Source organism: Lepeophtheirus salmonis, chromosome 4 (assembly GCF_016086655.4).
Source record: "Lepeophtheirus salmonis chromosome 4, UVic_Lsal_1.4, whole genome shotgun sequence".
Lineage (NCBI taxonomy): Eukaryota > Metazoa > Arthropoda > Copepoda > Siphonostomatoida > Caligidae > Lepeophtheirus > Lepeophtheirus salmonis.
Window position 1 is genome coordinate 50,548,996 of NC_052134.2, and position 27,413 is coordinate 50,576,408.

Below are 27,413 nucleotides of genomic sequence, written 5' to 3' on the forward strand. Positions count from 1 at the left end.
ACTGCATTGGTCTAAGACTAGCTCGGAGTTTTTGCTCAAAGCTATAAGTCAACCCCCAAGTACATTAATATCGATATCAAGGTCACTTCCAGTCCTTGAGTTATATTCAGTGAACAAATTTAAATGATTGTGCGGATATTTACTTGTAGTAAATAGATTCTAAGTATTTACAATCTCAATGTACAAGATAATGGAAGGATAAAGTATATTACAATTCATTTTCAAAAATGAATTTTGCAATTCCATAGTCTCAAACCAACCACCTACAACCTCCAACGGCCCTGAAACTTGCACAATCATTGATGAGGAACTCCTTGACCATGTTGGTCACTGCCTTGAGATTGTGAGCCAGCAAGGAATCAACAGGGTTTAGTGCACGTTTATTGGACTCTCTCTCCAAAACCCCCAAAAAAAGTATTCCCCATAGTTCAGATCTGGCGAGCTAGGAGGGTACATGCCCATTGGGTTAAAACGTGTATACAATTAAGTAGCCCATAAAGATCCTGAGTACTTGAAAGCCTTGGAAACATCGTAAACAGTTACTTTTACTAACTTGGTAAACTCAATAATCTTTTGGGGTGTGCGCACAGCACGGGGGCACACAATAATGCCCGCACAGCCTTTGTATTCGGAAGACATATCATGGATTTTGTATTTTATCTTATACAGTTTTGTGGGTTAAATATGATGATTATACTTTCATAAACATCAGTTTCAGTGTTGCCACGATAAATAGATCTAAGCTTGTTCCGGATTTAAAAACCCAATCTCTATAATACTGCGCGTTTAAGTTTGAAGAGTTCTTCCTACTAAGCCACCTCGGAGGAAAAATTTGTGAGAAAATTTCCCAACAAAAATATAACAGCCGCTTACAGTTCGTTTCTCAATTTGAATATCCCTTGAACATGGAAATTTTAATCTTTTATTAATGTACATAACCAATATTAACGGATAAAAGCATCACCAGCTCCAATGGCCTCCTTTAGGTAGGGATGCACACAGGAGCAAGCATTAATGAGGTCTTGCCTGGGGATGTGGCTGAATACCTGCATGATAGAGGTGATAAGGGAGGGTTTAGTGTTGTGAGGCTGACGATTGGTATCCTTTTTAGCCAAGCCCCCACAAATAAGTCCAAACTGTGAGGTTGGGGATGCTAGGGGGCCATATCTCCTTTCCCAGAAGTTAGGGAGGTTCTGCTTGCACCATTCCTGGGGTTTCTTGACATTGTGTGCCGGCTCCACATTCTGTTGGAAAATGTACGGTTCTCCATCGGCCAGGGTTTCAAAACATTTATCATCACATTGAGTTAGACCTCAGCGTTCACCCTGAGGCTGATCTTGAACATATTGTGGGCATGGCATGGCGGTCACCTTGTTGCTGACCACGCCCAGATTAGATATAGGATTTTTATAAAAGTGTGAGGAGAAGGTGTGAGCGAACATTTGGTATTATTGAATTAAGAGCTTTTAATATTAGCTGCTTTTTTATAATTTTGAGGGAGAATGAATTACTGCTATAAAAGGAAGAGGCTTCTACATCTAAAATAGCATTAATACAGAAAAAATATTGTAATTATATAGAAAATACTAAAATCAGTTTCAATAATTATTTAATCAATTTACAGCAAAGGTAGGGGAGAATTTTTCTTCTAGAGGCAGATGTTAAACATCCCATGACTTATTAAAAAATGAACAAAAGAGATGAAAGAGCACACGCATTAACCGTTTTTCCTTTTCCTATCGCTATACTTAGTTGTTGTTTTTTTTCTTTACACGGATCCTTTCTGTTTGCTCTTTATTCAGTACTCCTTGTAAAAAAAAATTCTATTTTTAAGAGGAAAGGTTTTGAGATGCAATAAAAACAATGATTAATGTTGGCTTTGAATTGTTTATTTATTCATTTTCATAACAAACAAGATATACAAATAATTGAACATGACACCGAGACTTTATTTACTTTTAAAAACTTAGGAAGACCAAAATTCACCTATAAATGGCATTAAGCTACCACAAATCCAATTGAATATCTATAATTACAGCAATCATAAACACAAAAGAGGCTTATTCAATATTGAATTTGAGGGATAGTCATTTTCTTGTATCTTTTGATTGCATTTGGTTGATTATATACGCTAAATGTGTTTATTTCTAATTAAATTAAACGATCGTTATTTTCTGATAATAATATTTCGTCCTTCCCGGATGTATCTTTCTTCTCACTTTTCTCTGGCTCGTCAGGTGTATGTGTCTCTTTGGAAGGAGTATCCACCTTATCGGACTCCTCTTCCTTGATGGATTTTTTGGCGCTTTTGATAGACATACTTGGTGACGAAGAAGAAGCATTGCTCACAACTTTGGATCTACTCTCAAATAATTCTTCCACACTAAAGTTATCATCATCCTCGTCAACATCTGACTTCTGTGTCTTTTTCAACTCATTATCCGAGAGTCGAGTGAGGTCATTGAGGTTATCCAAATACACATTTGTAGGAAACACCTTCTCCTTCTTTTTCCTATCAAGGGTTTGGATATTGTGGAGTTTTCCATTGAACCAAGAACCAAGTTTATGAGATGGCTGTTCATCTGTTTGATTTTCAGCAGAATTAGTTGCACCAGTGAGTCTTGAAGTTGACGTCTTTTCATGAATGGATGAATGCGAAGATCCACTCGAGAATCGTGTACGCCCATGACTCAAATAGCCATTCATAATTCGTCTGAATAAGTTCCTTCGGTATTCCTCACCCATAAAATTTCTCTCTTTTTTATAGGCCAATGATACTACAACCACAATTAAACAAAGCACTGATAAGCCGCAGCAAACTCCAATTAATATGTAAGCTAATTTCTGTGCACTTCCTTTGGATTTTGGCTTTATATCCTCAACTGGAGAAGTAGAAGCCACGTCACTCAAATCACCAATCACGTTTTCAATGTCATCATAATAGTCCTTGTCTTTATCTAATGATTCTGGTCGAAACTCTAGGGATGGAAGGATTGAGGAGGGTAGAAATTGAAAGTCTTCTGCACTAATGACACGATAGGTTGTGCTATCGATTTTGTTGTCTATAAAATCCTTCCTCACTGTTGTCGTTTCCTCATTGCTATAATTTTCTGTAGTAGAAGTACCGTAATCATCAAATATTTCGTTTTGTAACAAAAGGGCTTCTTCTGGAAGGAAGGGTTCAGACCGAACTTCCTGCTTGGCTCCAAAGGAACCTACAAACTCATCAGGGATTATGAAGGATGTCGGAGCACTTATTTCATGAAGAACTTCATGATGGCCAAAGACAGTGGGATCAATTTCCATTGGAGCAGTAGGTGTTGTTCTCGTTATTGGGCTTGAGGTCGAGGAAAAGATCATTGGTGTACTCGTTGTATAAGTGATGGTCTTTGTTGTTGACGTGGAAGAAGGTGTACTGCTATGGAACATAGAATTTGAGTAATTGTTCATTCTAATGTTGGGAGAGCTTCCAAACTGTTTAATGGATGGGGTTAATTGAATGTCACTATTGATGATTTCATGATGATTTTTAGGTTTGTAATTCATTACAGTGGATACATTAATTACTCCTTTTTGGGTAATGATGGGTCTGGCCTTTTTGGCATCGTTATAGAAATTCTTTCGTACAGGAATTCTAACTCGATTTCTACGGGTTCCATGTTGATGATTTAAATGTTTTCGGGGCTTTATAACAACTCTTTTTCGAAGGATATCCGGGTTGGCGTCATACGCAATAAATTTGGAGAAAATACGGGTTGTAGTTATGGTGGAAGTCGTGGTAGCAGGAGTCTTGGTCAGAAAGCGAGGTGTTATCTGTTGTTCAGGAGCAACTCGTCTGGGGAAATGAGGGAATGATAAAGTAGTTCCTAATTTTTGTCTAAGTTCAAAACCAGGGAGTTTTTTAATAAAAGGTCGTCCAGGAGCTTCTAGAAAATCTTGTACTGTCGCTGGATAGAACTTGACATCATTGTCGTTCATAATAGCGGGCTTTGGTGGACTTTTTCGATTTAAATTGATTCGTCGATATCTATTATTATTTAAGCTTCGATCACTGTCAGATCTCCTGTCAGAACTAATAAAGTACGGCCGGTTATCCTGTTGCAAGGGTTCTCGTGGGTTAATAGATGAGCTTTTCACATTTGGATAGTAATCCCTGTTATTATCGCTGTTTGAGTTATATGAAAATCCACTTTGAACTAAAAATTCCCGGTGAGGGGGTCTTTTAGTAATGATACTCCGTTCATTGAAGTACGGCTTCCTTGTAGTTGTTGTTGTACTAGGAGAAGTTGTTTTCTTTAATAGATCTGAGCACAATTGGGATTGAAGAGCATATAAGTCGGAATTGAAGGGTATTTTATAATAATCCAAGGATTTTTTGAAATCTTCTAAATCCCCGTCAAATTCCCCTTTACAAAAGTCCCGAATAAACTCTTCCTTTTTAGACTCTGAATCGGAGACCTCTAATAAATGTGAGGGACTGAAGGATGGCTCTGACAAACTTGGTCTTTGGTGAGCACGAAATGGCCAAAAAGACTCGAAGAAAGAGGAGATATAACCATCTCCCCCTCGTGCTTCGTCTGGATAATATTCAAGTTCCCTATTTTCACCATCGTAGGATGAGCCCCTCGTGGTATTCTGAGTCTCTGTTCTATTCATTTGAGCATCAAGATCATCCTCCTCTATATTTGTTTCATTAGTCAGTGATTGGGTACGACAGTAGCTCATTAGAAATAAGAAGATAATCCCGGATTTGAAATACATCTCTTATATAGAAGAGTCAAATTTCAAACGATATTTATACTTGTAGATATATCTATAAATTGTATCAAATGCTTCCAATGTTGTTATTTTGAGAAAAAATTGATTATCTAAAAGAAAAAAAAAAAATTATTAATTACAGAAGTTCACAAAAAATATTTAAATATTTTATATACAATTCTAGTCATAATAAACTAATTCGGTCCAACAAAAAGTATAACGATATCAGACCGGTCCAGGATTTCCATACCAAAACCTTACACTAATAACTACAATAGGATAATATTATAGTACGTCTATGTATGTCTGTCGCCAGGATTGGGAAGTTATACGAATTAAAAAAGGGAATTATGAAGAAGACTAGCGAGTTTGTCTTAGTATGCATTAATACAATCTATTATACAGGTGCATCCTAGTACGTTTACAAAGTTAAACTATTTGTATAAGTAATTATTTAACGATGATAATTATTTTCGGAGCTTTTTATATTTAAATAGCAATGAATAAATTTTTAACTAATCTTATCCATTGTATTATTTTTTCTCCTTTAATTTGTTTAGACAGATTTGCACTGATTAAGTACTAGTAAACCTTATAGTATTACAATTACTCCGAATAATATAAGAATCTTGTGGAAGGTAGATATAAATAACGTATATTTATTTCTCTAGGAATCACCTGGGTGCGAACCTACACACACTGAGTTCAAGAGAATAATATCACCCGAGAGCGTTGTCAATGACCTACGGTGATTCCTATTATTTCTTCAATTTTTATGAGTTTAAACTCTTATCATTATCACTAGGAGTGTACGAGTTGCTTTTTAGAGTCTAGAGATCCCTCTTTTTTTTAACTCCATAGTCGATTCGGGAGGCGAACAAAAAATATACCTTAAAAAATAAAAAGTGATGAACAAGCTCATTTTTGGGGAATTATATCAATATATAATTAATAAAACTTATTTTCTGAAATAATTAAATGAAAGATTTATCGGTTAAAATTAATATTTCTAGGGAATTCCCCAAAAATAGAAACCCCGGAAAATCCTGAGAAAATAGGGTTTCGAGAGAGAAATTATATTAAGTATTTAGGGATTCATATATATTTAAAAAATGAACGCGTCACACGTGATTACATTTATTGTATCACACAACCTTTCCTCCGATCAGAAACAGAAAAAGGAGCCAAAAATCAATTGGTAGTAGGTGGCCAATTCTTCTCAACTATATATTTATTATTCAATAATTGTTAATAATTGATCACAGCTTCACAAGAGCCAATTATAATTTTTTTAAAACGATGGTCAAAATATTGATTAGAAAAGAACAAAAGCCTCGACAGATCACAACGAAATACACTCTGTATATTTTTGTATAAGCGACGTAAGGCCGTTATATATATTAATATATCTGTCATGTAGTTACCTTTAATGTATTTTGTAACATTTCTACCTGAAATAAATCATAAAATGGCCCAAAACTAATTGGTAGTTAGCCAACTATCCCCCAGTATGAACTTATTATGTAATAATAGTTGAGAAGTGTTCAAAACTTCGCAAGGGTCAATTATAATTCAACCAATCAACGTTACGAACATTTATTAGAAGGAAAAATGCAAAAACATTGACAATTCACTACAAATAATACAATTTATTAGCTTTTGTGAAGCGAGGTAAGGCGTGATATATAGTAATGTATATATATATTTCACGTTGTGACCTTGACTGCAATAAGCCACTTTACCTCTAAAAAAAATTAGAAAAAATGGCCCCAAAATCAATTGGTAGTTTTATTATTCAACAATTGTTGACAGCTTATAAACAGCTAATTTTAACTCAACTCTTAAACATTCAGAACAGTGATTAAAAGAAAAAAGGCAGAAACATCATCAGCTGAATTACATTGCATTTATTTTTGTGTTATCGAGGTATCACCCTGTAAAATATATCAATATATATGCAGCGTTGTTACCTTTGCTGTATCACGCAACCTTTCCTTTGAAAAGAAACAGGGGGAAAAGGTCCAATATCAATTGGTACTTAGTCCCAACTCTTCCCAAATGTGGACTTATTATTCAATCATTCTTTATAAGTGTTCACAGCTTACCAAGAACTAATTCTAATTCAACCAATCAAATATCAGAACATTGATTAGGAGAAAAGAAGCAGAGACGTTGACAGCTAACCAGAAATATACTGCACATATTTTTCTATCAGTGAGGTTTTCTGTGGGGAAATCTACTAATACCATTGAATATGGATGTTTAAAGATAAATATAGATAATTATTTACTTGTGATATCTGCTTTGTTTATTATCAATTAGGTTTCAGGGCTATATGTTTGTGTATATACATTATTCAAGTATCTATAAGATTTCACTTTTGATTTCTATCGCATATGGTTAATTATTCTGAAAAGGACTTTTTTTACAAAAAATAAAATAATCCCAAGAAACAAAGAAAAAAAAAAAAAAAAAACTATCCCATGTTTAAATTTGTAACACTTGTAATATAAATGATATATAATATATGCAATGCGTCAGTATAAAATTAATCTTGAATAAGTATTTTCCATTGCATTATTTTACGGCATAATTAGGTCACTAATACCCCGATTCTTTCAGACATATATTTTTGAAATATTAACCCTTAAAAGTTCTTTGTTGCAAATATGAAACGTACCAAAAACAAAACATGAATTAAAACAGCTTTTTTAACGATGTCATAACGCTATCAAGGTGGCTTAAAATTGATATTTATCCAACATTAAATGGACATTTTCTGAATAAATATAAATGAAACTCCAATCAATGGCTTTAAGAATAAAAAAAAATTAACAACTGCGTTGAATACTACATTATGTCAAAATAAAGACTTGTGCTTTATGGACCAAAAAAGTAAGATAATTAACGAAAAAAGTCCTATTGTAAAAGTTAATTTTTATAAATATTTTCCAAAGTAATTCCGAGTAGTTATGAAAATGATTTTGCATCAATTACATAGATAATTAGTATTTTCGATTTTATAAAAAATTGAGAGTTGGGAGGGTACATATTTAAAGCGTCTAAACTTCTTTAATCTATACACTATTAAGGTATTTAACATTATTTTATGAGTTTCTAGTATAATATAATAATTTAGTTCAATATGATTTATGACCTTCTTTCTTGTATTGCAAATGGGCAACAAAATCAATTTAAGGTTAAAAAAAATATTTTTTCTAACATTAATTTTGACTCGGGAAGAAATTATATAATTCAAAAATAATTTTTTCTTAAAAGTTTTTCGATTCATAAAATATTTTTCAATCCCCTTTAAAATTAGTATTTCAGGATGTATCCATCCCAAAAATTTTGATGCCCCGTCCAGCCCTGTCCTAAATCAAAAGGACGGGACCAAACTAGACGCAATAGCCACCCAAAAGAAATTGACTTTAATAAAAAGCTCATCATAGAAATTAGCCTAACGTCATCATCAAAGATCTCAACTATCAAGGGTCTAATGTTTATTAGAATAACAAATAATTATATTAAGCCTACTTTAAAATTCAAAATAGTGACAAACTGTTTTACATACTCGTATGTACGAAAGATGCTTAAAGTTCCTTGGAAATAATTTAATTGGTTAATTGAGTTATTTTACAATAATATTAGAAATTGATTTTTTTCTATCAATAGCTATGGATTTTTGATCTTTTTTCCAAATAATTGAAATATGGAATTTCATTTTATAATTTTTTTTTTTTAAATATTACATTTGAAATTCTTTGTGAATATCTATGGATTTTCTAATTTAAAAAAAAATCAAAAACCAAGCCTTGCAGACTCCCTTGTCCTTATCATGAGAGATAAAATTATAAAGTGTATTCTAATATACACTAATGCGTTGAAATCGTAAGTCAAAGCAATTTATCCCAAGATAAAAAAAATGGTTTCCTTTTCCAACTTTGGACCAGCTCGTATCTTAATAAATATTCATATATTTGGCAATCGTATCCCAAGATATTACTGATTCATTGTTCATTATAACAGACTGAAGTTTTTAGTCTTCTACAACTTCACTATGCCGCACAGCAAATCCAAATCCTTCTGGCTTCACTATGCTGGACAACCTTTAAGTGCAATTTGTGACATGTCCAAAGTATGGATTAGAATAATATATATATATATATATGTTGAAACAAACGATAAGTTGTTGAAGAACATAAATGTAATGTAGTTTCTGTCTCGATACAAAATTATATTAGTTTGTTTTTGTTCCGACGGGCGTCGTATACTAATAGGATTGAGTTTGTGGTAATTGTAAGAAAACATATTGGTGACATATTGTGAATGAAAGTTTCCTTGGATTAAAATGCTATGAATTCATGTATTTAATATAATACATTTGGCTCTCTCTCTCTCTCTCTGCTAATGATCGAAGAACAATCATAAACTTATCATGACTAAGGATTGGCCAATCAACCACAAAAACCAACTCCTACAAGACAAAAAAAAAGGAGTAAATTTTGTTTTATTATAGAGGAAGTGCGTACGGAGATATGCATATACAACTACAATGGTCAAAAGTAGGGATATATCGATAACCAAATTTTCAAATCGAAACAGACCCAAAAGCTATTACTTGAGAGTTGACAAGGGCATTATGATTGTATTGAATTTCATGTAATTTCTAAACAAATCTTTCTTGTGGACAAAACACAACTTTTTTACAGGACCTCTATGTGAATAAAACACGTATATTTAACGTTAAATTATATTATCAATTGGGGAGACTCTCTGCAGTTTTCTTTATTAATAAATTTAAGTAAACATAGGTCATGCCCCATTATATCAGAGGTGGTAAAAGTCCATTTATGACAGGTTCATTGTCAAGTCTCAAGTCTTTTCTCAGAAGTCCAAGTCTCTGAATATTTTCATCAAATCCTATTCAAATTTTCTGACAATAAGAGATACTTTTAAGTACACCTACTATGTATCCTGTGGCAAAATTGAAATGACTTTTGAGTTCGAGTGGAGAGTCAAGTCTTTGCTTGTTTGACCAAGACGAGTTGGGAGTCTTCAAAATATGTACTGAAATCGTAGTCGCAAGTCTTGAGTCCCCACCTCTGGTTGAAATGTACTCGAATGAAATCTAAAGATTGAAACTGGACTCGATGAAAACATTAAAGGACTTTGACTAGTGTGCAGAGACATGTGACATGTATTACCCTTTCTTCACTTCGGGTACAATCTATAATACAAGTCAAGGGATCTGGGGACAAGTTATTAAGTAGATAACTCTTATTTTTTCTATGTGTTCTCGATTAACATCCCTTATTTTTTGAAATCCATCAAAATGTAATCTTTTTTAATTTCCATTTCATTTCGGAGTGAGTATTTGTATGTTAAATGGAGCATACGAGAGCTAAATGAATAATGGTTACTTAAATAATATATCCATATGTCATCATATCAAGAAATAAATATGTTTTTTTTTAAATTTCTTTGTTTTAATGACTACTACATAATGCTCACGTGTGTGACTATGATTCTATCTCAGTACACCATATGCATAGGCAAGGTAAGAAAATATGACGTTGAAGAAAGTTTCATCATATTTATGTACAATGCAATTAAAAAAGTAAAACAATGAAGAGGAAGACGACCAATAATGAATCCTTGATCAATCAATTAATGTACATTATGTAATTTATTCGTATATAAGTGCCTTATTAAATTTTACAAGGGAACAAAATGTTACATTTGCCTAGAATCTTTTTAATTCTATAATTAATTTTAATTGTACTTTATGTGTTGATTACTAATATGTTATTAGTTTTATTACATCAAATTTGGTTTGAGAGAATTTTCGATTTGACTTTGTAGGCTATTTTTTTGTTCTTTTTATAGAATGGATACATTTTTTGAGTAAAGAAAACAAAATATCAGTGTCCCATATCAAAAATTTATTTCAGAAATATTAAAAGCAATTGTTGTCTTTCAGTCCTACGGTTCTAACCATCTTTTTATTTTCTTCACTCCTAACTAGGAATGAAGAGAACAGTATTACTATAAAATACAGTCAATATTTGTTTTCTGTTGGAACAATGAGGGAAATATGTTCTTTCCTCATATTGTGCTTGTTCGTTAATCCATGAGTCCATGTTTAATGATAATTACTAACGGAGAAGTGATTAGCACTTCTTCTATTCAAATCATTGCCGTGTTTACTTTTTTTTATTATTATCAATGTTGTGTCTGGTTCGCATTCACTACTTAGTGAGATTTTGTTGGTGGTATGTATTGAAATTTTGAAACATGATTCTGTCATATTTTTAACAGAAAACAACCAATAAATGCGTTGAGGAAATGAGTCCAAGGACCCATGGAACACTTATCAATGATGATTTTTTGACTTTATTTAAATAGATAATTAATTAGTTGCACTGTAAATTCGAAATAACCCAAGTTTATTATTGAGACAGCTCAATTTTTGATCACATAACCTCATCAAATGATGTTTTGTGGTTTGTTTCTTGTGGCTACTGTTCTCCCAAAATGATTTTCTAACCGATCACAACTTCATATGAAGTTATTCTAATCTTTGAGGATGTTAAGCTTCACATATACCTCGATTATTTAGAAAATTGAAGGCACCCATTTTCACATCTCTACCCATATAGCAACAACAAAAATCGCTGCAAAAGTACATGAAAAATAGTTAAGAACTAGACAAATTTTCTCCTTTTCTAATTTAACGACTTGACTCGGTTCGGTTCGACTCAAGTCAGTACAACACTACTTTAATTATCAAATATTATCTAATGCTTTTATTTTCTTTTGATCTATTCAATCTAGGCATTTAGTGAGTAATTAAGATTTATTTTTTCCATCAGGTTTGGAACTTTACAATGTGCTACAGAATAAGTTTTATGGATTAGTAATTTTCATGTTCAATGACGTCGTAAATTGCATCATAATTCAGTGTGATGTCATCTTGAGAGCAATTTTCAATTAATATCGAATAAACTCCAATCAATGGTTTAATTAAATACTACTTGATGCTTATAACACTGATATCTCAATATAATCAAAGTAATATGTACTGAAAATGGTTATTTTTTTTGTTTTTTTGATCGACTATTTACGAGAAAAGTAAGATAATTAGAGAAAAATATATAACCATTTCCATTGTAATAGTTAATTTATTGTCTACTTTTTGGAAATAAAACTTTATCACAATGCTATAACATATTTTTAATGGTTCTAGGATGTTACGCCCCAGGCAGTTCAGCCTTGGTAAGTTTCGCCTTCGTACATATATTATAGCATAAATGTATCTTCCAAGTATAACTAAAAGTTTAAAATGAGTCTTCCCCCCGCACGAAGTCATTTATTATGCATCTTTGAATTCATTTGTGTAAAACGAGCGCATTTAATTCAATTTTAACATATTTTATAATAGAAAATATCAAACATGAAGGTTGCGATAATTGTATCAAGGGTAATTCATTTGCTCTCTTACCTCGTAGTAAATCTTGCATAATAACATATTATGTTAACCTTAACTCTCTGGCTGTTCTTAACGCCCACCCTTGGTCAGATTAAAACAACATCAAAATAATTAAGAGAAATTTTATTGTGAAATTTACAATTAAATGTTTGTCTTAAACTAACCAATTAGCATAAGTCTCAAAACGTATAAGGACCTTAATCATATGAAAACAATACTCTGAACTGACCTAACTCCTAACTTTAATAAGGAATAGGCATGATATACTTATTAAACCCTTAAAGGAGTATTAATAATGTTTATTACCCGCCCTAGTAAAACCAAGGTATGAATTACCTCATCCAAATTGAATTAAAATGCCATAATTTCATAAATAATTACAAAGGACTTCAACTAAGTAAAGGCCTTAAATTATATGAGGAAGATGTATTTATGCTATAATATACATATGATGAGGGCTTAACTTCCTCTTGGCGAAACTTCCCAAGGCAGACCTTCTAGGGCTAAACTGCATAGGTTGTAACTTCTGGTACATCTTTTCATTTGTTGATCCCATTTGCACATTCAAATAGTTCAGTCTTTTTTTTTATATCAATTAAGAAAGGTGTGTACTGTAATAAAACATAGCCTCTATGTGTGTTGGAAATTGTACAAAAAGTAACCAAAATTAATTTTCGCATGAATGATAAGTTGACACATTTTATTTGAAAGGTCATATCGGGGCTAGCATAGAACTCACAAATGAAATAAAGATTTTATACTATACCTTAAATTCTTGGGTATCTTAACTTATTAAACAAATTTGAATACAAAGCCAATAATGAACTGAAATATAGGACTATATGTATTCGTAGGTATATGATTTTTGTTCCAGATTATTTGTATGTTGAATGGACCAGTTCTAAGATTATTATATATTAATTTATTAAATATTCTGCACGTGGTCAAAATGGTTGGTGATACAATATGTACTAAATGTTTACATATATATATATGTATACAAAATGATTATTCTCCACAAGAACACATATATATATAGCTCCACTTTCTCATCAAGGTCTCTACCAATGTTCCTTATGGCAATTTTTCTAGTTTTCTAAATATTTAAAAAAAAATCAACTTTTTCTTATTGAATTTTTGTTTATATATCTAATATCTATATTGTGTACTAGGATTTCTCTCCCTGGATCTCCTTTTTCTGATACTTCCCGGGGGTTTACTCCTTTGTACAATTTTACAAAGTGTCATTAAAATATATAGATTTCAAAAAATTTATCATACTTGTTGCGTTTTTTTGTTTTTCCTCCGATATTTTTACACTTAGAGACTTAAAATCAAAATAAAACTTGTTTATTTTTGTTTCAGTTCTCGTTTGGTTGCGTAGTATAACTCTGTAATCAAAAATAACGGTGATTTAATCGTTATTCAATGCTACGGTAAGTTTTGGGTCACCTCTCTGAAGTAAATTATACATACCTAATGGTTCATTAAAATCGGAACATTTTTAATTTTAAACTTACACAAGATATCATTTATTCATTAACAATAAAAGTTCAACAAAATTAATACTTTAATAGATGTGGATCTGAGCTCTATTAACAATGAATGCAGCCGTATTTAATGGAATGATGGCTTCCAGGAGGTGGGAGAAGGCCTGCCACCCCCTATAGATGTAGTCCTATGTCATGGCGTTACATTGCTGGCTGAAAAGTGGTTTTGAGGGCCTTGGTGTTTGAATGAAGGACACTGCCGGCATTCCCCTCGACATGTACCCAAAAGGTGTAGTCAAGGTGGTTGGTATCAGGGCTGTAGGAGGGCAAAAAGTGTCAAAAAAGAGTTCAAAACTCATTTAAAAGAGTCTGCCAATGTAAGAGATGGATTTATTTCATTGTTAGTGTGAAAAAATGCCCCCTCATAAGGCTATTTCAACCCACTTTTCGATAGCTCTCTAGACAGTCTGGTGTTAAACCCTAAATCCTTGCATGGGCCCTTATGAACTTGAGGGGATTGGCTTGGGCTGTATTCTTTAACTCCTCTGGATTCAGTTTGGCCTTTTTGACAAAGCACATCTTCCTTTTCAACGTTTCGGACTTGCTGACGGTATAGACAGTGGTCCTGGACTCACCCAACTACTTGGAGTGAGCGAATGGAAATTCGTCGATCGTGTTCAAGTGGCATTTTATCAAGTTGTACATGTTTATACATCAATATATCGAATTATGAATTAATTCAAATCTCTCAATCTTCATTATTCATTGAGTTTGTAAGTGTTCAGATTTCAATGGACCACCGGTACGTCAGTACCACGGTCCCACTGTACAGTACGGAACACTGAATGGATCCAATCAGATTAAATCAAAACAACGGAACTCTTTTGGACAAAAATATTATTTAAATGATATTGCATCTTTTGGTTTTCCCAAGGGAAGGAGTTCGTATTGTTAATTGGTCCACGACTCCATTATACGAGTAGAATCTATAATAACATTCAAAAAACATATCCTAGTTCACACGTACAATTTGACTAATTATTTATTTATTATATCATTATAATCAACAACATGTTTGTGGTGAGAGTTTAAAACCATCTCATCACTCTGCGAATTTTATGTTTATTCATGTTAAGAAATAAAATTATTTTTAGATGACGTTACCTTCCATTTTATGCATTTAATTTTACTTAACATATGCAGAAATATTAATTGTGTTAGATACTAAAATTAAATATGTAAACACGGCCTCTTTCTATGTATCTACAAGTACATACATGTGCCAGGCAGCAGGTGTTGCTAACGGTTAATTACATTAAACCCTTCCTTTAAAAAGATAAACATTTTCTTAGATAATTATAATAGTTTTACTTCTTACTATTTTTATAAAAATATGTAGGTCTTTGGACCAACATACGACGTTACCTCTCTCACATCAAAAATGTACAACGTATTTGATTGTCAGATGTCGTTTTGTGGTCTACTCCTATTTATGTTTTAAGCGGTTATGATCGGTTGAATTCGAATTAAATCTTGTTAAGGTGCATTAAGCTATTCTTAATATTTATTATTGAATAATAAGTTTTTGTAACCTTTATTTAGACAGCAAAATAATTTATAAAAATTAGAATTATCTAAGATTTTCTGGTGAAGATGCAAAAATAAAATTAAACATTTTAGTTTAAAATTTATTCACCAGATAAAGACTTAATAATATCAAATACTCATATATCAAATTAAAAAACTTGAGAATCTAAAATCAATAAAAGACAAAGATATAAGATGAAGAGCAAATTTCCTCTTAAACTAACAACTGGTTCGTTTTTTTGTTTTTTGTTGTTTTGTTTTTTGGTCTTTCTAAATAGTTTGAGTATTTTCTGCAACGTCCAAAAATGTCTTGATGCATTTAATGAACGATATCTGAGGCCCAGTCCCCAGTAACTTCAATCGTCCTAGGGATCTTCAATTCAAACGTACCATAATTTACCACCGCCGAAATTAAAATAGCACGAATATCCTACGCAATTATAAGTTCTACTACAGTCGGATTCTTTGCTAGGGAGCTTTTAACATTTAATAAAACATTCACTATCTACCTAGCTTTAGGAGTACTTTCTTTATTTTTGATGACAAGATGAATAGAATTATCGCCGTAATTATATTAATGTTATTGTCCTCTAGATCTCCCAGGTTTAAACTAATAAATGATCTCCGAATATGTTATTGTAGACATGTCTAATAGTGATGAATAATATACCACAATTTTTACATGTTGTGCTTAAAAACAAGATTCCTCTGGCTATTTGAAATTGAGCTATGAATTTTCTTCAATCAGCTATTTGGGAAGTAGAAGGCATAATCTTATGCATCCAATTACTTAGATAGATTGAATTCCCTAATCCATCTATCACACCTTGACAACGCAGAGTCCTCTTCTGAATTAGAAAAATTCATTTTGAAATGGCAAGGAATTTTATACAGAGTGAGAACCCAAAACAACATTGTTTGACTATGTCCTCCAACATTTCAGGAAATAACATTTTATTAACCAGTCTAGTCAAAAAGTATTTTTCCCAGACACTAAACAGAGTGGGGAACAAAAAACTTCTGACTAAATTACGAAAAACCCGATTTTTATGGAATCCAGAAAAGATAACTCAAAACCACTTTGGCATATGTTTAAATAATATATTTTATATCTTGCTTTACAAGCAATAACAGTCGTGACACGCCGGCAAATATATTGGCAGCTCTAGACAATGAAGCCCCTAACAAATTGTTATAATGGTCGCTCAAGCCTTATCCAAATTGGACTGAAAGGTGCGCTAGACATTGGTGTCAGGGTTGGATGACATCCATATTGAGAAATGCCAAATATCAGCCATATTACTGCCACATAAGTTTTGATTCTTCTTGTCAGTATGGGGATATAATGGACTTCTTGATATTGTAGGGAGTCACATGGAGATACCACTCGTGACTGCAGTCTACTGTGGAACAATTATATTGGTCTCTATATACAGACCGATTGTTTTTGGTGTCAACGCGAGGGCCAATTTTCCTCCATCCTTGATTTATGGGCTGCACAAATATAATTTAAGCAACATATTTAACTTCATATGAAACACAAATAAACAGTTTCTCAGTACTGTCCTAAGCTGAAAAAAAACAGCATCTGAATACTCTGTTAAAACATTTTTCAAAAATTGTCATTCTAAGTGAGATGTTTTGTGTGGACTCTGTTAGCATGAATGAAAGATAATTTAAATTTCATTTAAGATTTGTACATTCAAACTAAAGATATAATAGGATTAACAATAGCTTGTCAGCTGTTGGACTTACTGTGTTAGCTACGGGACCAGAATTTTCTTTTGAGACTGCTCCAATTCCGAACTTCTAAAAGGACTAAATTAATTTCGATCCACAAAAATCAAAATATTTTTAGACTGGACTAGGATTTTCAAACTAAATTGCAACACTTCCAGCTTCTACTAATTAATTTTAGTCCTTTTTTCTTTTCGTTTTAGTGGAAGAAAGGTTGCGAGATACAATCAAGATAAAGACGTGTTATAAATTTTATATCACCATTTATCTACATTGTACGCATGTAATAAAACCTACATAGTTACTCAAAAATGTAATGTCATGCCTTTAGACCTTGTATAAAAACAAGTCATTGGAACAGAAATTCAACGGAAACAGATATTATGTACTACAACGAATTAACTCTGTGTGTTCAGTGACAGAGTAGTACGGCAACAACAGCCAAGCAACTATGCAAGTTACTTAAGCATAACGAAATATGAAATCATAATGATTATGATAAAAAAAAGCATAGAAAATAGATGCTTCTCCAAGCCATAAGAAAAGAGTAAAGAAAAGAAATTATCTACCAAAATTGGCAGCTAAGGTTTTATTGATCCTTAATATGAAACTGAAAATCAGTACTGTCGCCCAGACTCATACCTACAGGGGGGGGGGGGTCAAAAAGGAAATAATCTGGTACATGTTTTGAAATAAGGATCCGTTTTCTTTATAAGAACAAATGTGATCCCTTAAAAAATTGGCCAATTTTGAATTATATTGTATTTTTATTGCTGTCAATTTTATTTTTTTAATTTAAAAAAAAACAAAAAAATTAAAGGGATTTATATAAAAACGAAATCAAAACCATATTCAGCAAATATTTTCCAAAGAAAACTATGAATGTTGTCAAAACTTTCAAATATTTTGTCAAAATACGTCATTTATTTTACTAAGAAACATTATTCAAAATGTTTCTTATTTTTAGTCGAACAAAATTTTCCCTCGATTAAAATGAGCTATACAGCCTCCTCCATAGAAAGATGTTAATTACGGCCTTGATGAGGGAATGCTGACTAGTCAGCTAAGGTTGTATCGATTCTTAATATGGGATTAAACGTCAATTACATCGTCAATATCCATGATGTTGTCGAAATTTTGATATAACTATTATTTTTGTTGTCTTTTAAAAGTTTGTGAACCACTAAAAAGTTGTCAAATTTTGAAGTACATTGCATAATTAATTTTTAATTTAAAAAAAAACTAAATTATTGGCATTTATAAAATAGTGCAATCAAAAATTAATTCAATAAATTTTTTTGTCGAATTGTGTCAAATTTTGTAATAAAAAAATAACATAAAATATTATTCTGAAAAAGAACAAACTCGTCCCCTCGATAAAAAATAACTCTGAGCTAGTCAGCTTCTCCAAAAAATAAAAATCTTAATGACAGTCATGATCCCATACTGACCCTGTTTTCGTACTACAAATACCCCCTCTACAATGTATCATGATAACTAATATTAGAGTAATATACGAACGTTTAGCAATTAAATTCGTTAAATAAAACCTTAAATATATTTCATGCACGACAGTAGTTTGTCATTATTCATAATATAGACTTTATTAAAGTATTTAGTATATTCTTATAACCATTGAATCATAGGCGGAGGTACTCCTATCAACTATTTGAATAGTTATACAATGTTTGCATAGCTCTGTTTATCTGCCATCAGGACTTTAATGTTGTGTAAGTATATTTTCTCCTCGTAGGGGACTGACGTCCAACTACAACACCAATTAGATCTGTATTTGGTTAGTGTGTAGCTAGTTGAGTATCCTTGCTCAAGGCTCTCAATTCTCATGCAAATACTCTGAGACTCACTCATTCCAAATCATCTCAGACAACAAAATGCCCTTCTCACACATCATCAATTGAACAGTCGGAACCCACATGTTTCAAATGGAAGCCAACTAGAACTATATTAAAGGCCTCAAGCCAAGCCACAAGTGTTCTCTAATGTCTCATAATAATCAATAAATACTTTGGTTGTGTGCAAAACTTGAGAACAAGGCTGACTGCAATCATAACACGCTGAGATTCATTAACGATGACGTAACTGGTAATGGTGTTGACTTGGACTCCAGACTTGCGATTAGTGTTGCATAGATCCTAGGAATGATTTCTTAGTCATTCTTTTTTTCCAATTTCAGACTTCTTTTATTGGTCCTATCTCTTTTACCAATCAACTGTCCTAAAGACCGATACATGGGTCTTTTAATCCTACGTTCCTAGCTAACTTTTTATTTTCTTCACTCGTAGCTAGGATTGAGCATTTAGTATTACGTTTTGATCACACAACTCCTACTTTTAACTTCAGATTACGTCATGTCAGCTCTAGTGGTTCTCATAAGAGACCGATAAAGATCGGTCCTAGGACTGACAAATTTTATTAGGACTGGATTGATGGGGCTAGAGTCTTTTTAGTTTGTTTTTGGACTGATCCAACACTAATTGTGACTCGACTCGATCTCTTTACTTCACTTGGACTGGATATCTAAAACTAGTCATTCCACTTGAATACGCCAGTAAATTTAAACGTAACCAAAGAAAAAGCTCACCACTATAAACTCCATATTATAATTATAGCCTTGATTTAAGCTCAAAAAAAGATCAAAGTACTTGAACTGGACTTTTAAACATAAATTGACCCTCAACTTGAACTTGCAATTTAAAACTTTTTGCTACCATCTATGAATAATGATGATGTCATTTAGCAAATATTGTTCCATGGAATGCCTTTTACATCCGATCCGGATGTATCATTCAGCTTTAGAACAAGATATAACTTTTTTAGAACGGACTGTGAGGGATTTCATTACTTTTAAGCAAAAAAATAAAAGTACTTTGAATGTTATAAAGAATTTATTCACTCCACATATTATTCACCATTTGTTATCATGGTCAAATGAAATGAAAAGTAATGTCTGATTACAAGTAGGACAGACATAGAGTAACAAATGTTCTTTAATATTCATATATACAATGAATATTTCAAAATCTTTTTTTCTACTACATATATTAGTACGAAGGTAAATTTCATACTTTTAAAAAAATATTTATAAAAAAATCCTGCGGTCAAGGAATCTTACAAATGAAAAAGCATGCTGACATGTTATCGCAGAGTTGTTTAAGGTTTATTATTTCTCATACGGGATGGAAAAGTTTACAAATCATTTCCATTAAGAGAGTAATATATTATGTTTATAATATATGTAATAGAGTTTAAAGCCCCTCCAGCCTACTTCATGGAGTGTGTTTATGTTTTTTGTACGGGTGCTCACACCGTTAGATCTAGGATGCTAAAACTTTCATGAGTGCCTCTTTTGAAACTGGTCAGGCTAAGACAGAGGTTCTGATTTTCAGGGAGGTCATATTAAACACATAAAAGGGGTTTATTCAATACCCACAACACAAAAATTATTTTTTGGAGCTCAAAGAGACTAGATAGGGGCTTGAAATAAGTTAGAATTGCAGTTTTTTGTTTATTCAGGTGCAAAAAATGGACTTGCACTGGAATATTGGATTCGTGGATAAAATAAAGTTTGTAGAAATTTGCCTGGAAATTCTTTTGAATATACATTTGACACATAAAAATGTATGCTTGACTAAAATATCAGTCATTTTCTGAATAATTTTTCCATTTTTTTGATTGAAACAATTTTAATTTTTGACATTTTCCCAGGAAAAATTAACCCCCCCGAACAAAAATATAAATCTGTGAACGCCCCTAAAAGATCTTCACAGGGAAAAATGCCTTTTCAAACTTAATTGAGCAGGTCATGAAATATGTATTCGTTCCAGCAACTTTTGTGACGAGCAAAAGGGTATTTTCCACTAATACAGGAAAAAATATATCTTTGCTGTGATTTTTAGTTTGGATGTTAATAACAATACGAGGTACCAATTTAAATTTCTAATATACAACTTTTTGAAATAGTTTTGTATCAATAAAATAACAGGGTTTTAAAAGGGCTCATATTATTTGATAAACTTTAAATGACTGCTTTATTCAGATGTGAGTTTTTTTGACACTTTTGAACCCCCCTAAAGCCCTGATGCCAATCTCTCGACAACAATTTTTGGGTGCATGTCGATGAGAAGACCTGCGGTGTCTTTCATCCAAACACAAAGACCCTCAAAGCCACCGTTAGTCAGTACTGCGACGCCATGACAAAGGACTTAATCTACAAGGGGTCCCAGGCCTTCTGGCATCTCCTGGAAGCCATCACTGCCGCTAAGGGAGGCTACATTAATGATGAAGAGAGCTCAGAAGCACATTTATTTATAGTACTAATTTTGTTGAACTTTGACTGTTAATTAATAAAGAAATATCTGGTCGAAGTTTAAAATTCAAAGTGTTCCGATTTTAATGGACCACTCGGTAGATGAAGTTAAAAGAACATTTAAAAAAAGTGTAATTGTCTCAATATTCAATTATTCGAACTCGATCATTATAACTAGAAGACAACACTAATAATGATATTTCATCTGGTCTCCTTCATTCGTACATAATATCCTACAAATTAATTACTCCAATGAAGTACTTGTATGTTCATTTAAACGATGTATAAATTAAAATATATGTAATATACTGTAAGCAAATTAGACCTTGATTGTCAATAGATTCATATGTATTATATATCTAACTAGTGAGGTTCATACTACACATTATAACATGGCACATGGAAGGGAAACGGATCTTGACCTCTAAACGCTTGAAGCATAAAAAATTCATATTTTTAAAAAATATAATGTGTAGTACATTGATAGCATATGAAGTATTCGAAATAAAGTAATTTCACAAATTATTGTATACAATGACGTCATTCAAATATCATTATTTCATATTCAGGGCTTACATGTACGTTAAGCGTACATATGACCTAAATGTATTTAAAATCAACTTTCTTATCATAATTTTGATTTTAAAAATGAGCAATGACATGACAACTAATCCCTTTGATATAGGATGCATCCAGTAACACGGGAACAATAGGGGTGAATGGGTCATTGGTTCCCCACTTTTGGGGAATGTTCCACAAAAGTGGAAAACCAATCATCATCATATCTTTACCATCACAAATTATTGTCTTTACCAAGAAGAATAGAAATACAAGGTTATACCATGACACTTTTCCGACTCATGTTTGACTTCCAACACGCTTATTAATAGTGACGTCATAGAGAATAAATGTAAATAAGAGTATATATATATCCCCTTCCTATTACAGTTACTTTAAGAGTACCTCTGTTTTATTCTATGACGCCCAAATCCGTATGTCTTGCCTAGCAGTTAGTACGGTTTATCAAATTGAAAATTCTAGACAGCCCGATTAGATGATGGTCTAACTTTGTATTTCTATTGTATTGGTCTTGTCTAAAAAGTTTTAAAAGTTTAAATTAAAAAAAAATAAAAATATTTCTTTTCTAAAAAATTTATTAAAAAAAAATTGAACTATAAAAATTTTAAAAAAAATAGTTATTTGTCTTCATAAAAAGGAAGTTAATTGTCAAAAGTTGTTTGAAATAAAAAACTATTTAAAAATTGTCAAAATATTTAAATGATTCCCCTCCCAAGACCTGTGTCTAGTGGTATACAGCAGAACCAAAAACTAGGATCTGCTTCTATATTTTTAAGAATAACTGTAAAAATACGATTGAGTTTCCCTGAAAATTGGAAAAGCAGAATCAAGTCACCTTTGAGGGGAATAAATGACGGGAAAAAATCACAGTCTAATTACAGATTTCGGATATAGGAAGTACCTTGTAAATAATAAATGTTTAAGTACTTCGTGGAAATCTCACATTAATCCATATTTCCTACATCCGAAGTGTAAAATATTTATTAATATTCATTTCTGGGTTTGTTACAGGTGTTATGTACTTTGTCATCATTTTTTGCACATTGTATCCAACCTGAAAGTGAGTCTTAAACTCGATCCAGTTCCATCACCTCTTGAAAAGGGCCCTCTACAGGGTATTTTTACTATTATCATAGTAAAATAACTCAGTCTACCATTTGAATTAAATAATTTCAAATTATAAAAAAAAACGTGAATATTTTACCAATATTATTAGTTTGGGTATAATTTATTGGTTAAATTAAACTAATTGAAGCGATAAAAGATTGATATATGATGACGTCATTAGGTGGTATCTCAAATGAGGTCATTTATGAAAGATTGGACGACTCTTGCGTTTGATACTGGAATATGTATTTTTTAAACTAGGGAGTTTCTCGTAGGTATAAAACCCTGGGAATTATTTACTACTTAACACTTTCATCCCTACTCTTGACAATTATTCAAAAAAAAATGTGTCATTGAAAAATATTGTATTTTTTTTTTTTTTTAAGTTTTGGCAATCACATATAATTTTCTCACGATATTTAAAGAAATGTACTACAAAAAATACAACATCTCCTCCCTCAGAGCTACCATTCCATTTTGTATTCTTTATATGGAAGCAACGTTTGGTAACTACGTCATATGATTAAATGAGTTTGTTAGTAATCATCAATAACTAAACAGAATATGATTCAATAAATAAGTATTTGATATGAATTTATTATTAAGGAAGTTGTGGTGATTTTTTTGCAAAAAGGAATCTTGATTCCGTTTGTATTCTTAATCCGATAATTATCCTACATTTATATATATAAATGATTTTGATAAATCCTGCGAAGGACCTGCAAATTGCATTGAAAGATTGACAAAATACCTTGAATAGTTATAGACAAAAGATTATTTTTAATGAAAGGCCATATAAAAACTAACATTTTCTCATATATCAAATAAAGGCTCTATTACTACAAGCTGACATTTTTAGATATCTGAATCCATCCCTTAAATTGGAATAAGAAGCCCATAATGGACTGATATAAGAATTATGGTCCATAAATAAAGTGCCTCCCAGATTTTGGTTTGTATTGGAATATGTATCGATCTTTTTTACGGGTCGAATATTGTCCCATGTACAATTGACTTGAGTTTGACCTTGTTCTGAACAACTAAGCGATAACACCTTGTCACTGACTTGCACTTACGTCTTCTGGAATTTTTGCCTTCACAGCTGTTCTCCACCCCCCCAATTAAGGAATGTTTACATTTTACTAGAAATTTTAATATTAGAAATTTCACTTATATTTTTCAATTGTTTTTTTTCAAAATATTTAATTTTCTGAAAATAACTACGGATTTTCGAAATTAGCATCCATAAATTTAATATTTGAACTATTTTTTCAAAAAATGATATACTTTTGAAATATAATTTTTGAAAAAATTTTAATTTTTGTGAATAACTGTTTATTTTGAATAAGTTTTTGAAGAATAGCTGTGCTTTTTTGAAATTTTTTTTCAAAAAATTATATACCTAAAAACTAATTTTTGAAATTATTTTCCAATAGATTAAATTTTTCAATATTTTTGGAAAAAAATCCAAAAGCCACGCCCCCCCCCCCTAAAATAAGGTGGTATATAAAATCCTGCGGACGCCCCTGGACCCATTATACTGTCATAAGTAACCGTCTTAGGTAATGGAATCTCGAAGCATAATATGTTATTGCCATTAAAGTGAATGGACTCTCACTCTGGACCACTCAGTATAAATTAGAAATTGTATATATATTTTCTTGATTTTGGTACAATAATGTTTTTATATTGACACGCCACATATATTGTATATATATTTATATATGGATGCAATATTTCCATGCTTTGAAATGTATAAAAATGAAACTTAGGAGCCTATTAAGCTAGTGCATCTTTTCCTACGTATTAATTATATACTATGTATATAAAAGGGTATTTCGAAACCGAATTTCATAATTATTAAAATGATATCCTTCTTTGATAAAGATCATAATAATAGGATCGGAAAAGAATAATTGAATTGATTAAAATGATGATGATTACCCTCTAAATATACATACATTCGTACTAGGGTAGTAAATTATCCGGATGCTTTGCAAAATAACATCCTATTTAGTGTTATGTCGGCTTATGTCGAGTCAAGCCGGTCAATTAGAAAAGTGCAAAAAAAAAAGGACCAAAATTTAAGTAGCTAAGCTTAGCCAATGGAAACCGGGCCATAATCACTTGAGGTCCTCGGAGCCCCCTATAATTTATTCAATAGTAGTGTTTATCGGTATATTATAATGAGTTTTCCAAGATCAGTGTCAGTTCTTATGTAGGACTGAAGACTGCAATCTCATCCAGTTTCATCTGGGTCCAGTTTAGTTCAGTATTGCATATAAATGCCTATAGCATATACAGTTTGGTCCTTGATGACGTCACTCTCCTTTATTTATTTCTTTTTTAATAGGTTCTAGTTCTGAAAGTCTGAAGTACCGGTCCCAAGAACTGATAGGAATGAGTTTATGACTTAACTGGACTGAATAAATGATTAAACTATTTTTAAAATGAAATTATGTCATTTTAAGTATGAATATGGCCTGTATAAGGATCAAAAAAATAGTTTTGGCTTCACTTCAAGTCTTTCCAGTACACATCAGGGCTATTTTTAAGATTTTGGCTAACTGTATTATGAAGAACGATAATTCATTCGTTTTATAAAAGCCCCAAATGTCAAATTCCTTTTGCGTAATACTAACAAATATTTAACAAAATAAATCGATAATTATTAAGACATTATTAAGAATTCAACTATCAACTTTGAAAAATTATCCAGAAAGAAAAAGCACTTCACGTGGTTCATGTCAAATTATTGAAACAAGGTTAGTGACCAAAACTTTCACGATATATGGATTGTGTTTATTGAAGATTACTCTGACAATTAGATAATGAATAACTGGCTTTTTCACATCAACATAGTGGAATATTATTCAGGGAAATTAAAAAGTCTATATATTTTCGAAACATCATACTAAAATTAGGCAAAATCTTTAAAATGGTTCTGAAGTGATTTTTGAAAGCGATCACGTTAATTAGTTGGAATCCTTTAAATTATTATAATGTCTTATATTAAACTTTAGTGAAAAATTTATAAAATATAATTTGAACCTATAAATAATTTTAATTTGTTTGGATTAGAAAGTCAATAAAGTAACAGTTTTAAAAAATCAGAGCAATTGGTGAGGTTTAGTGATAAAAATGAAGCCGATTCAATAAAAATATAAAGTCGATTTCGTTTTTTGAATTTGTAAATTGTCTCACCATTTGAGTACAGTCGCAAAATATTCCACTCAAGTCAAGTCTAATCGAAGACTGTTTGAGTAGACACAAGAGTGTTCTATCAAGTGTTCTGTTGATTTTAGTCGAATGGAGTCGTTTAGAATCGATTCGATTCGGTACAATAGAAATGAATAAAAGAAAGATAAGGAATTAATACTGCTCATTTTTAGTTTGTAATCATTTTCAAAAATATATTGACCGTTATATTTTAGGAGAATTAAAAATGAATAGAGTTTTATCCTAACTAGATAAAAAGTGACAAAGTCCTTTTAGCAATATTAGTATATCTTAGAAATTACACCTTAGGAAAACCATATTGATCTATAATTTAGTCCAATATCTCATAATTGCTAGAATGTGTAGCTTGATAATCCCTTAAGAAAAATCTACAAAATCAAATTTAGACCTATAAATAAGTTAAATTGTGATTCATTAGAAATTCACTCAGAAACAGCTCGATGAAACTCAAACATATGATGAGGTTTGATGATAAAAGTCACTAACTTAACTAAATAAGATGAAGTTGCCTCGTGTTTTTTTAATATTTTAAAATCAACTCACCACCATTTAAATTCGATTAAAAAAATCATATACTCAAGTCGAGTCTATAATTTTTCGAGTCGACACACCACTTATTATATTAGCATATAATAAGGATTATGAAAAAAAGAAAGAATATATATTTACCTTGAATAAATTTACCAAATTATGAGACGAAAGAAAAGGTTGTGCATTTCCAAATGGTTCTCCAAATGATGATTACAAATTATTATTGTAAAATATCTCTTAGAAGATCACTTTTCTTCTAATAACTAAGGGAGTTAAATTGTAACTAATATCTATTTTAAGGAAAAAGATCATTCCTGGTAATTCAACACACATTCAAATCATCATATAAGTGTCGGCCGTTTTTCCATTGATACAGACCATGTTGCGTACGCACGAGCGTACATTTAATTTAACCATCTATTACATAGGTATAATAAAAATGATATAAATTATATATACGTCTTGTCAACAGAAAAGCAAGCTAGAAAGATTTCATTTTTCGAAATTGAGTGTGTATTACATTTCTATTTTCCCGAAGTATCTTCAATTTCTATGAACAAATAAT

At 31.6% G+C, this 27,413-nt stretch overlaps 1 protein-coding gene across 1 annotated transcript; it reads right to left on the bottom strand.

Moving 5' to 3' along the window:
* Positions 1-1,873: 1,873 nt before the first annotated feature.
* Positions 1,874-27,133, bottom strand: LOC139905238 (uncharacterized). Its single transcript, XM_071888009.1, has 2 exons — positions 26,987-27,133; positions 1,874-4,868 (listed from the first exon to the last, which is right to left on the bottom strand). Exon 2 carries the CDS (start codon positions 4,759-4,761, stop codon positions 2,152-2,154), a length of 2,610 nt encoding a protein of 869 aa, XP_071744110.1. The 5' UTR covers positions 4,762-4,868; positions 26,987-27,133; the 3' UTR covers positions 1,874-2,151.
* Positions 27,134-27,413: the final 280 nt, after the last annotated feature.

Coding starts and splice junctions, on each gene's coding strand:
- LOC139905238 (XM_071888009.1), bottom strand. CDS start 4,761: ATGTATTTCAAATCCGGGATTATCTTCTTATTTCTAATGAGCTACTGT.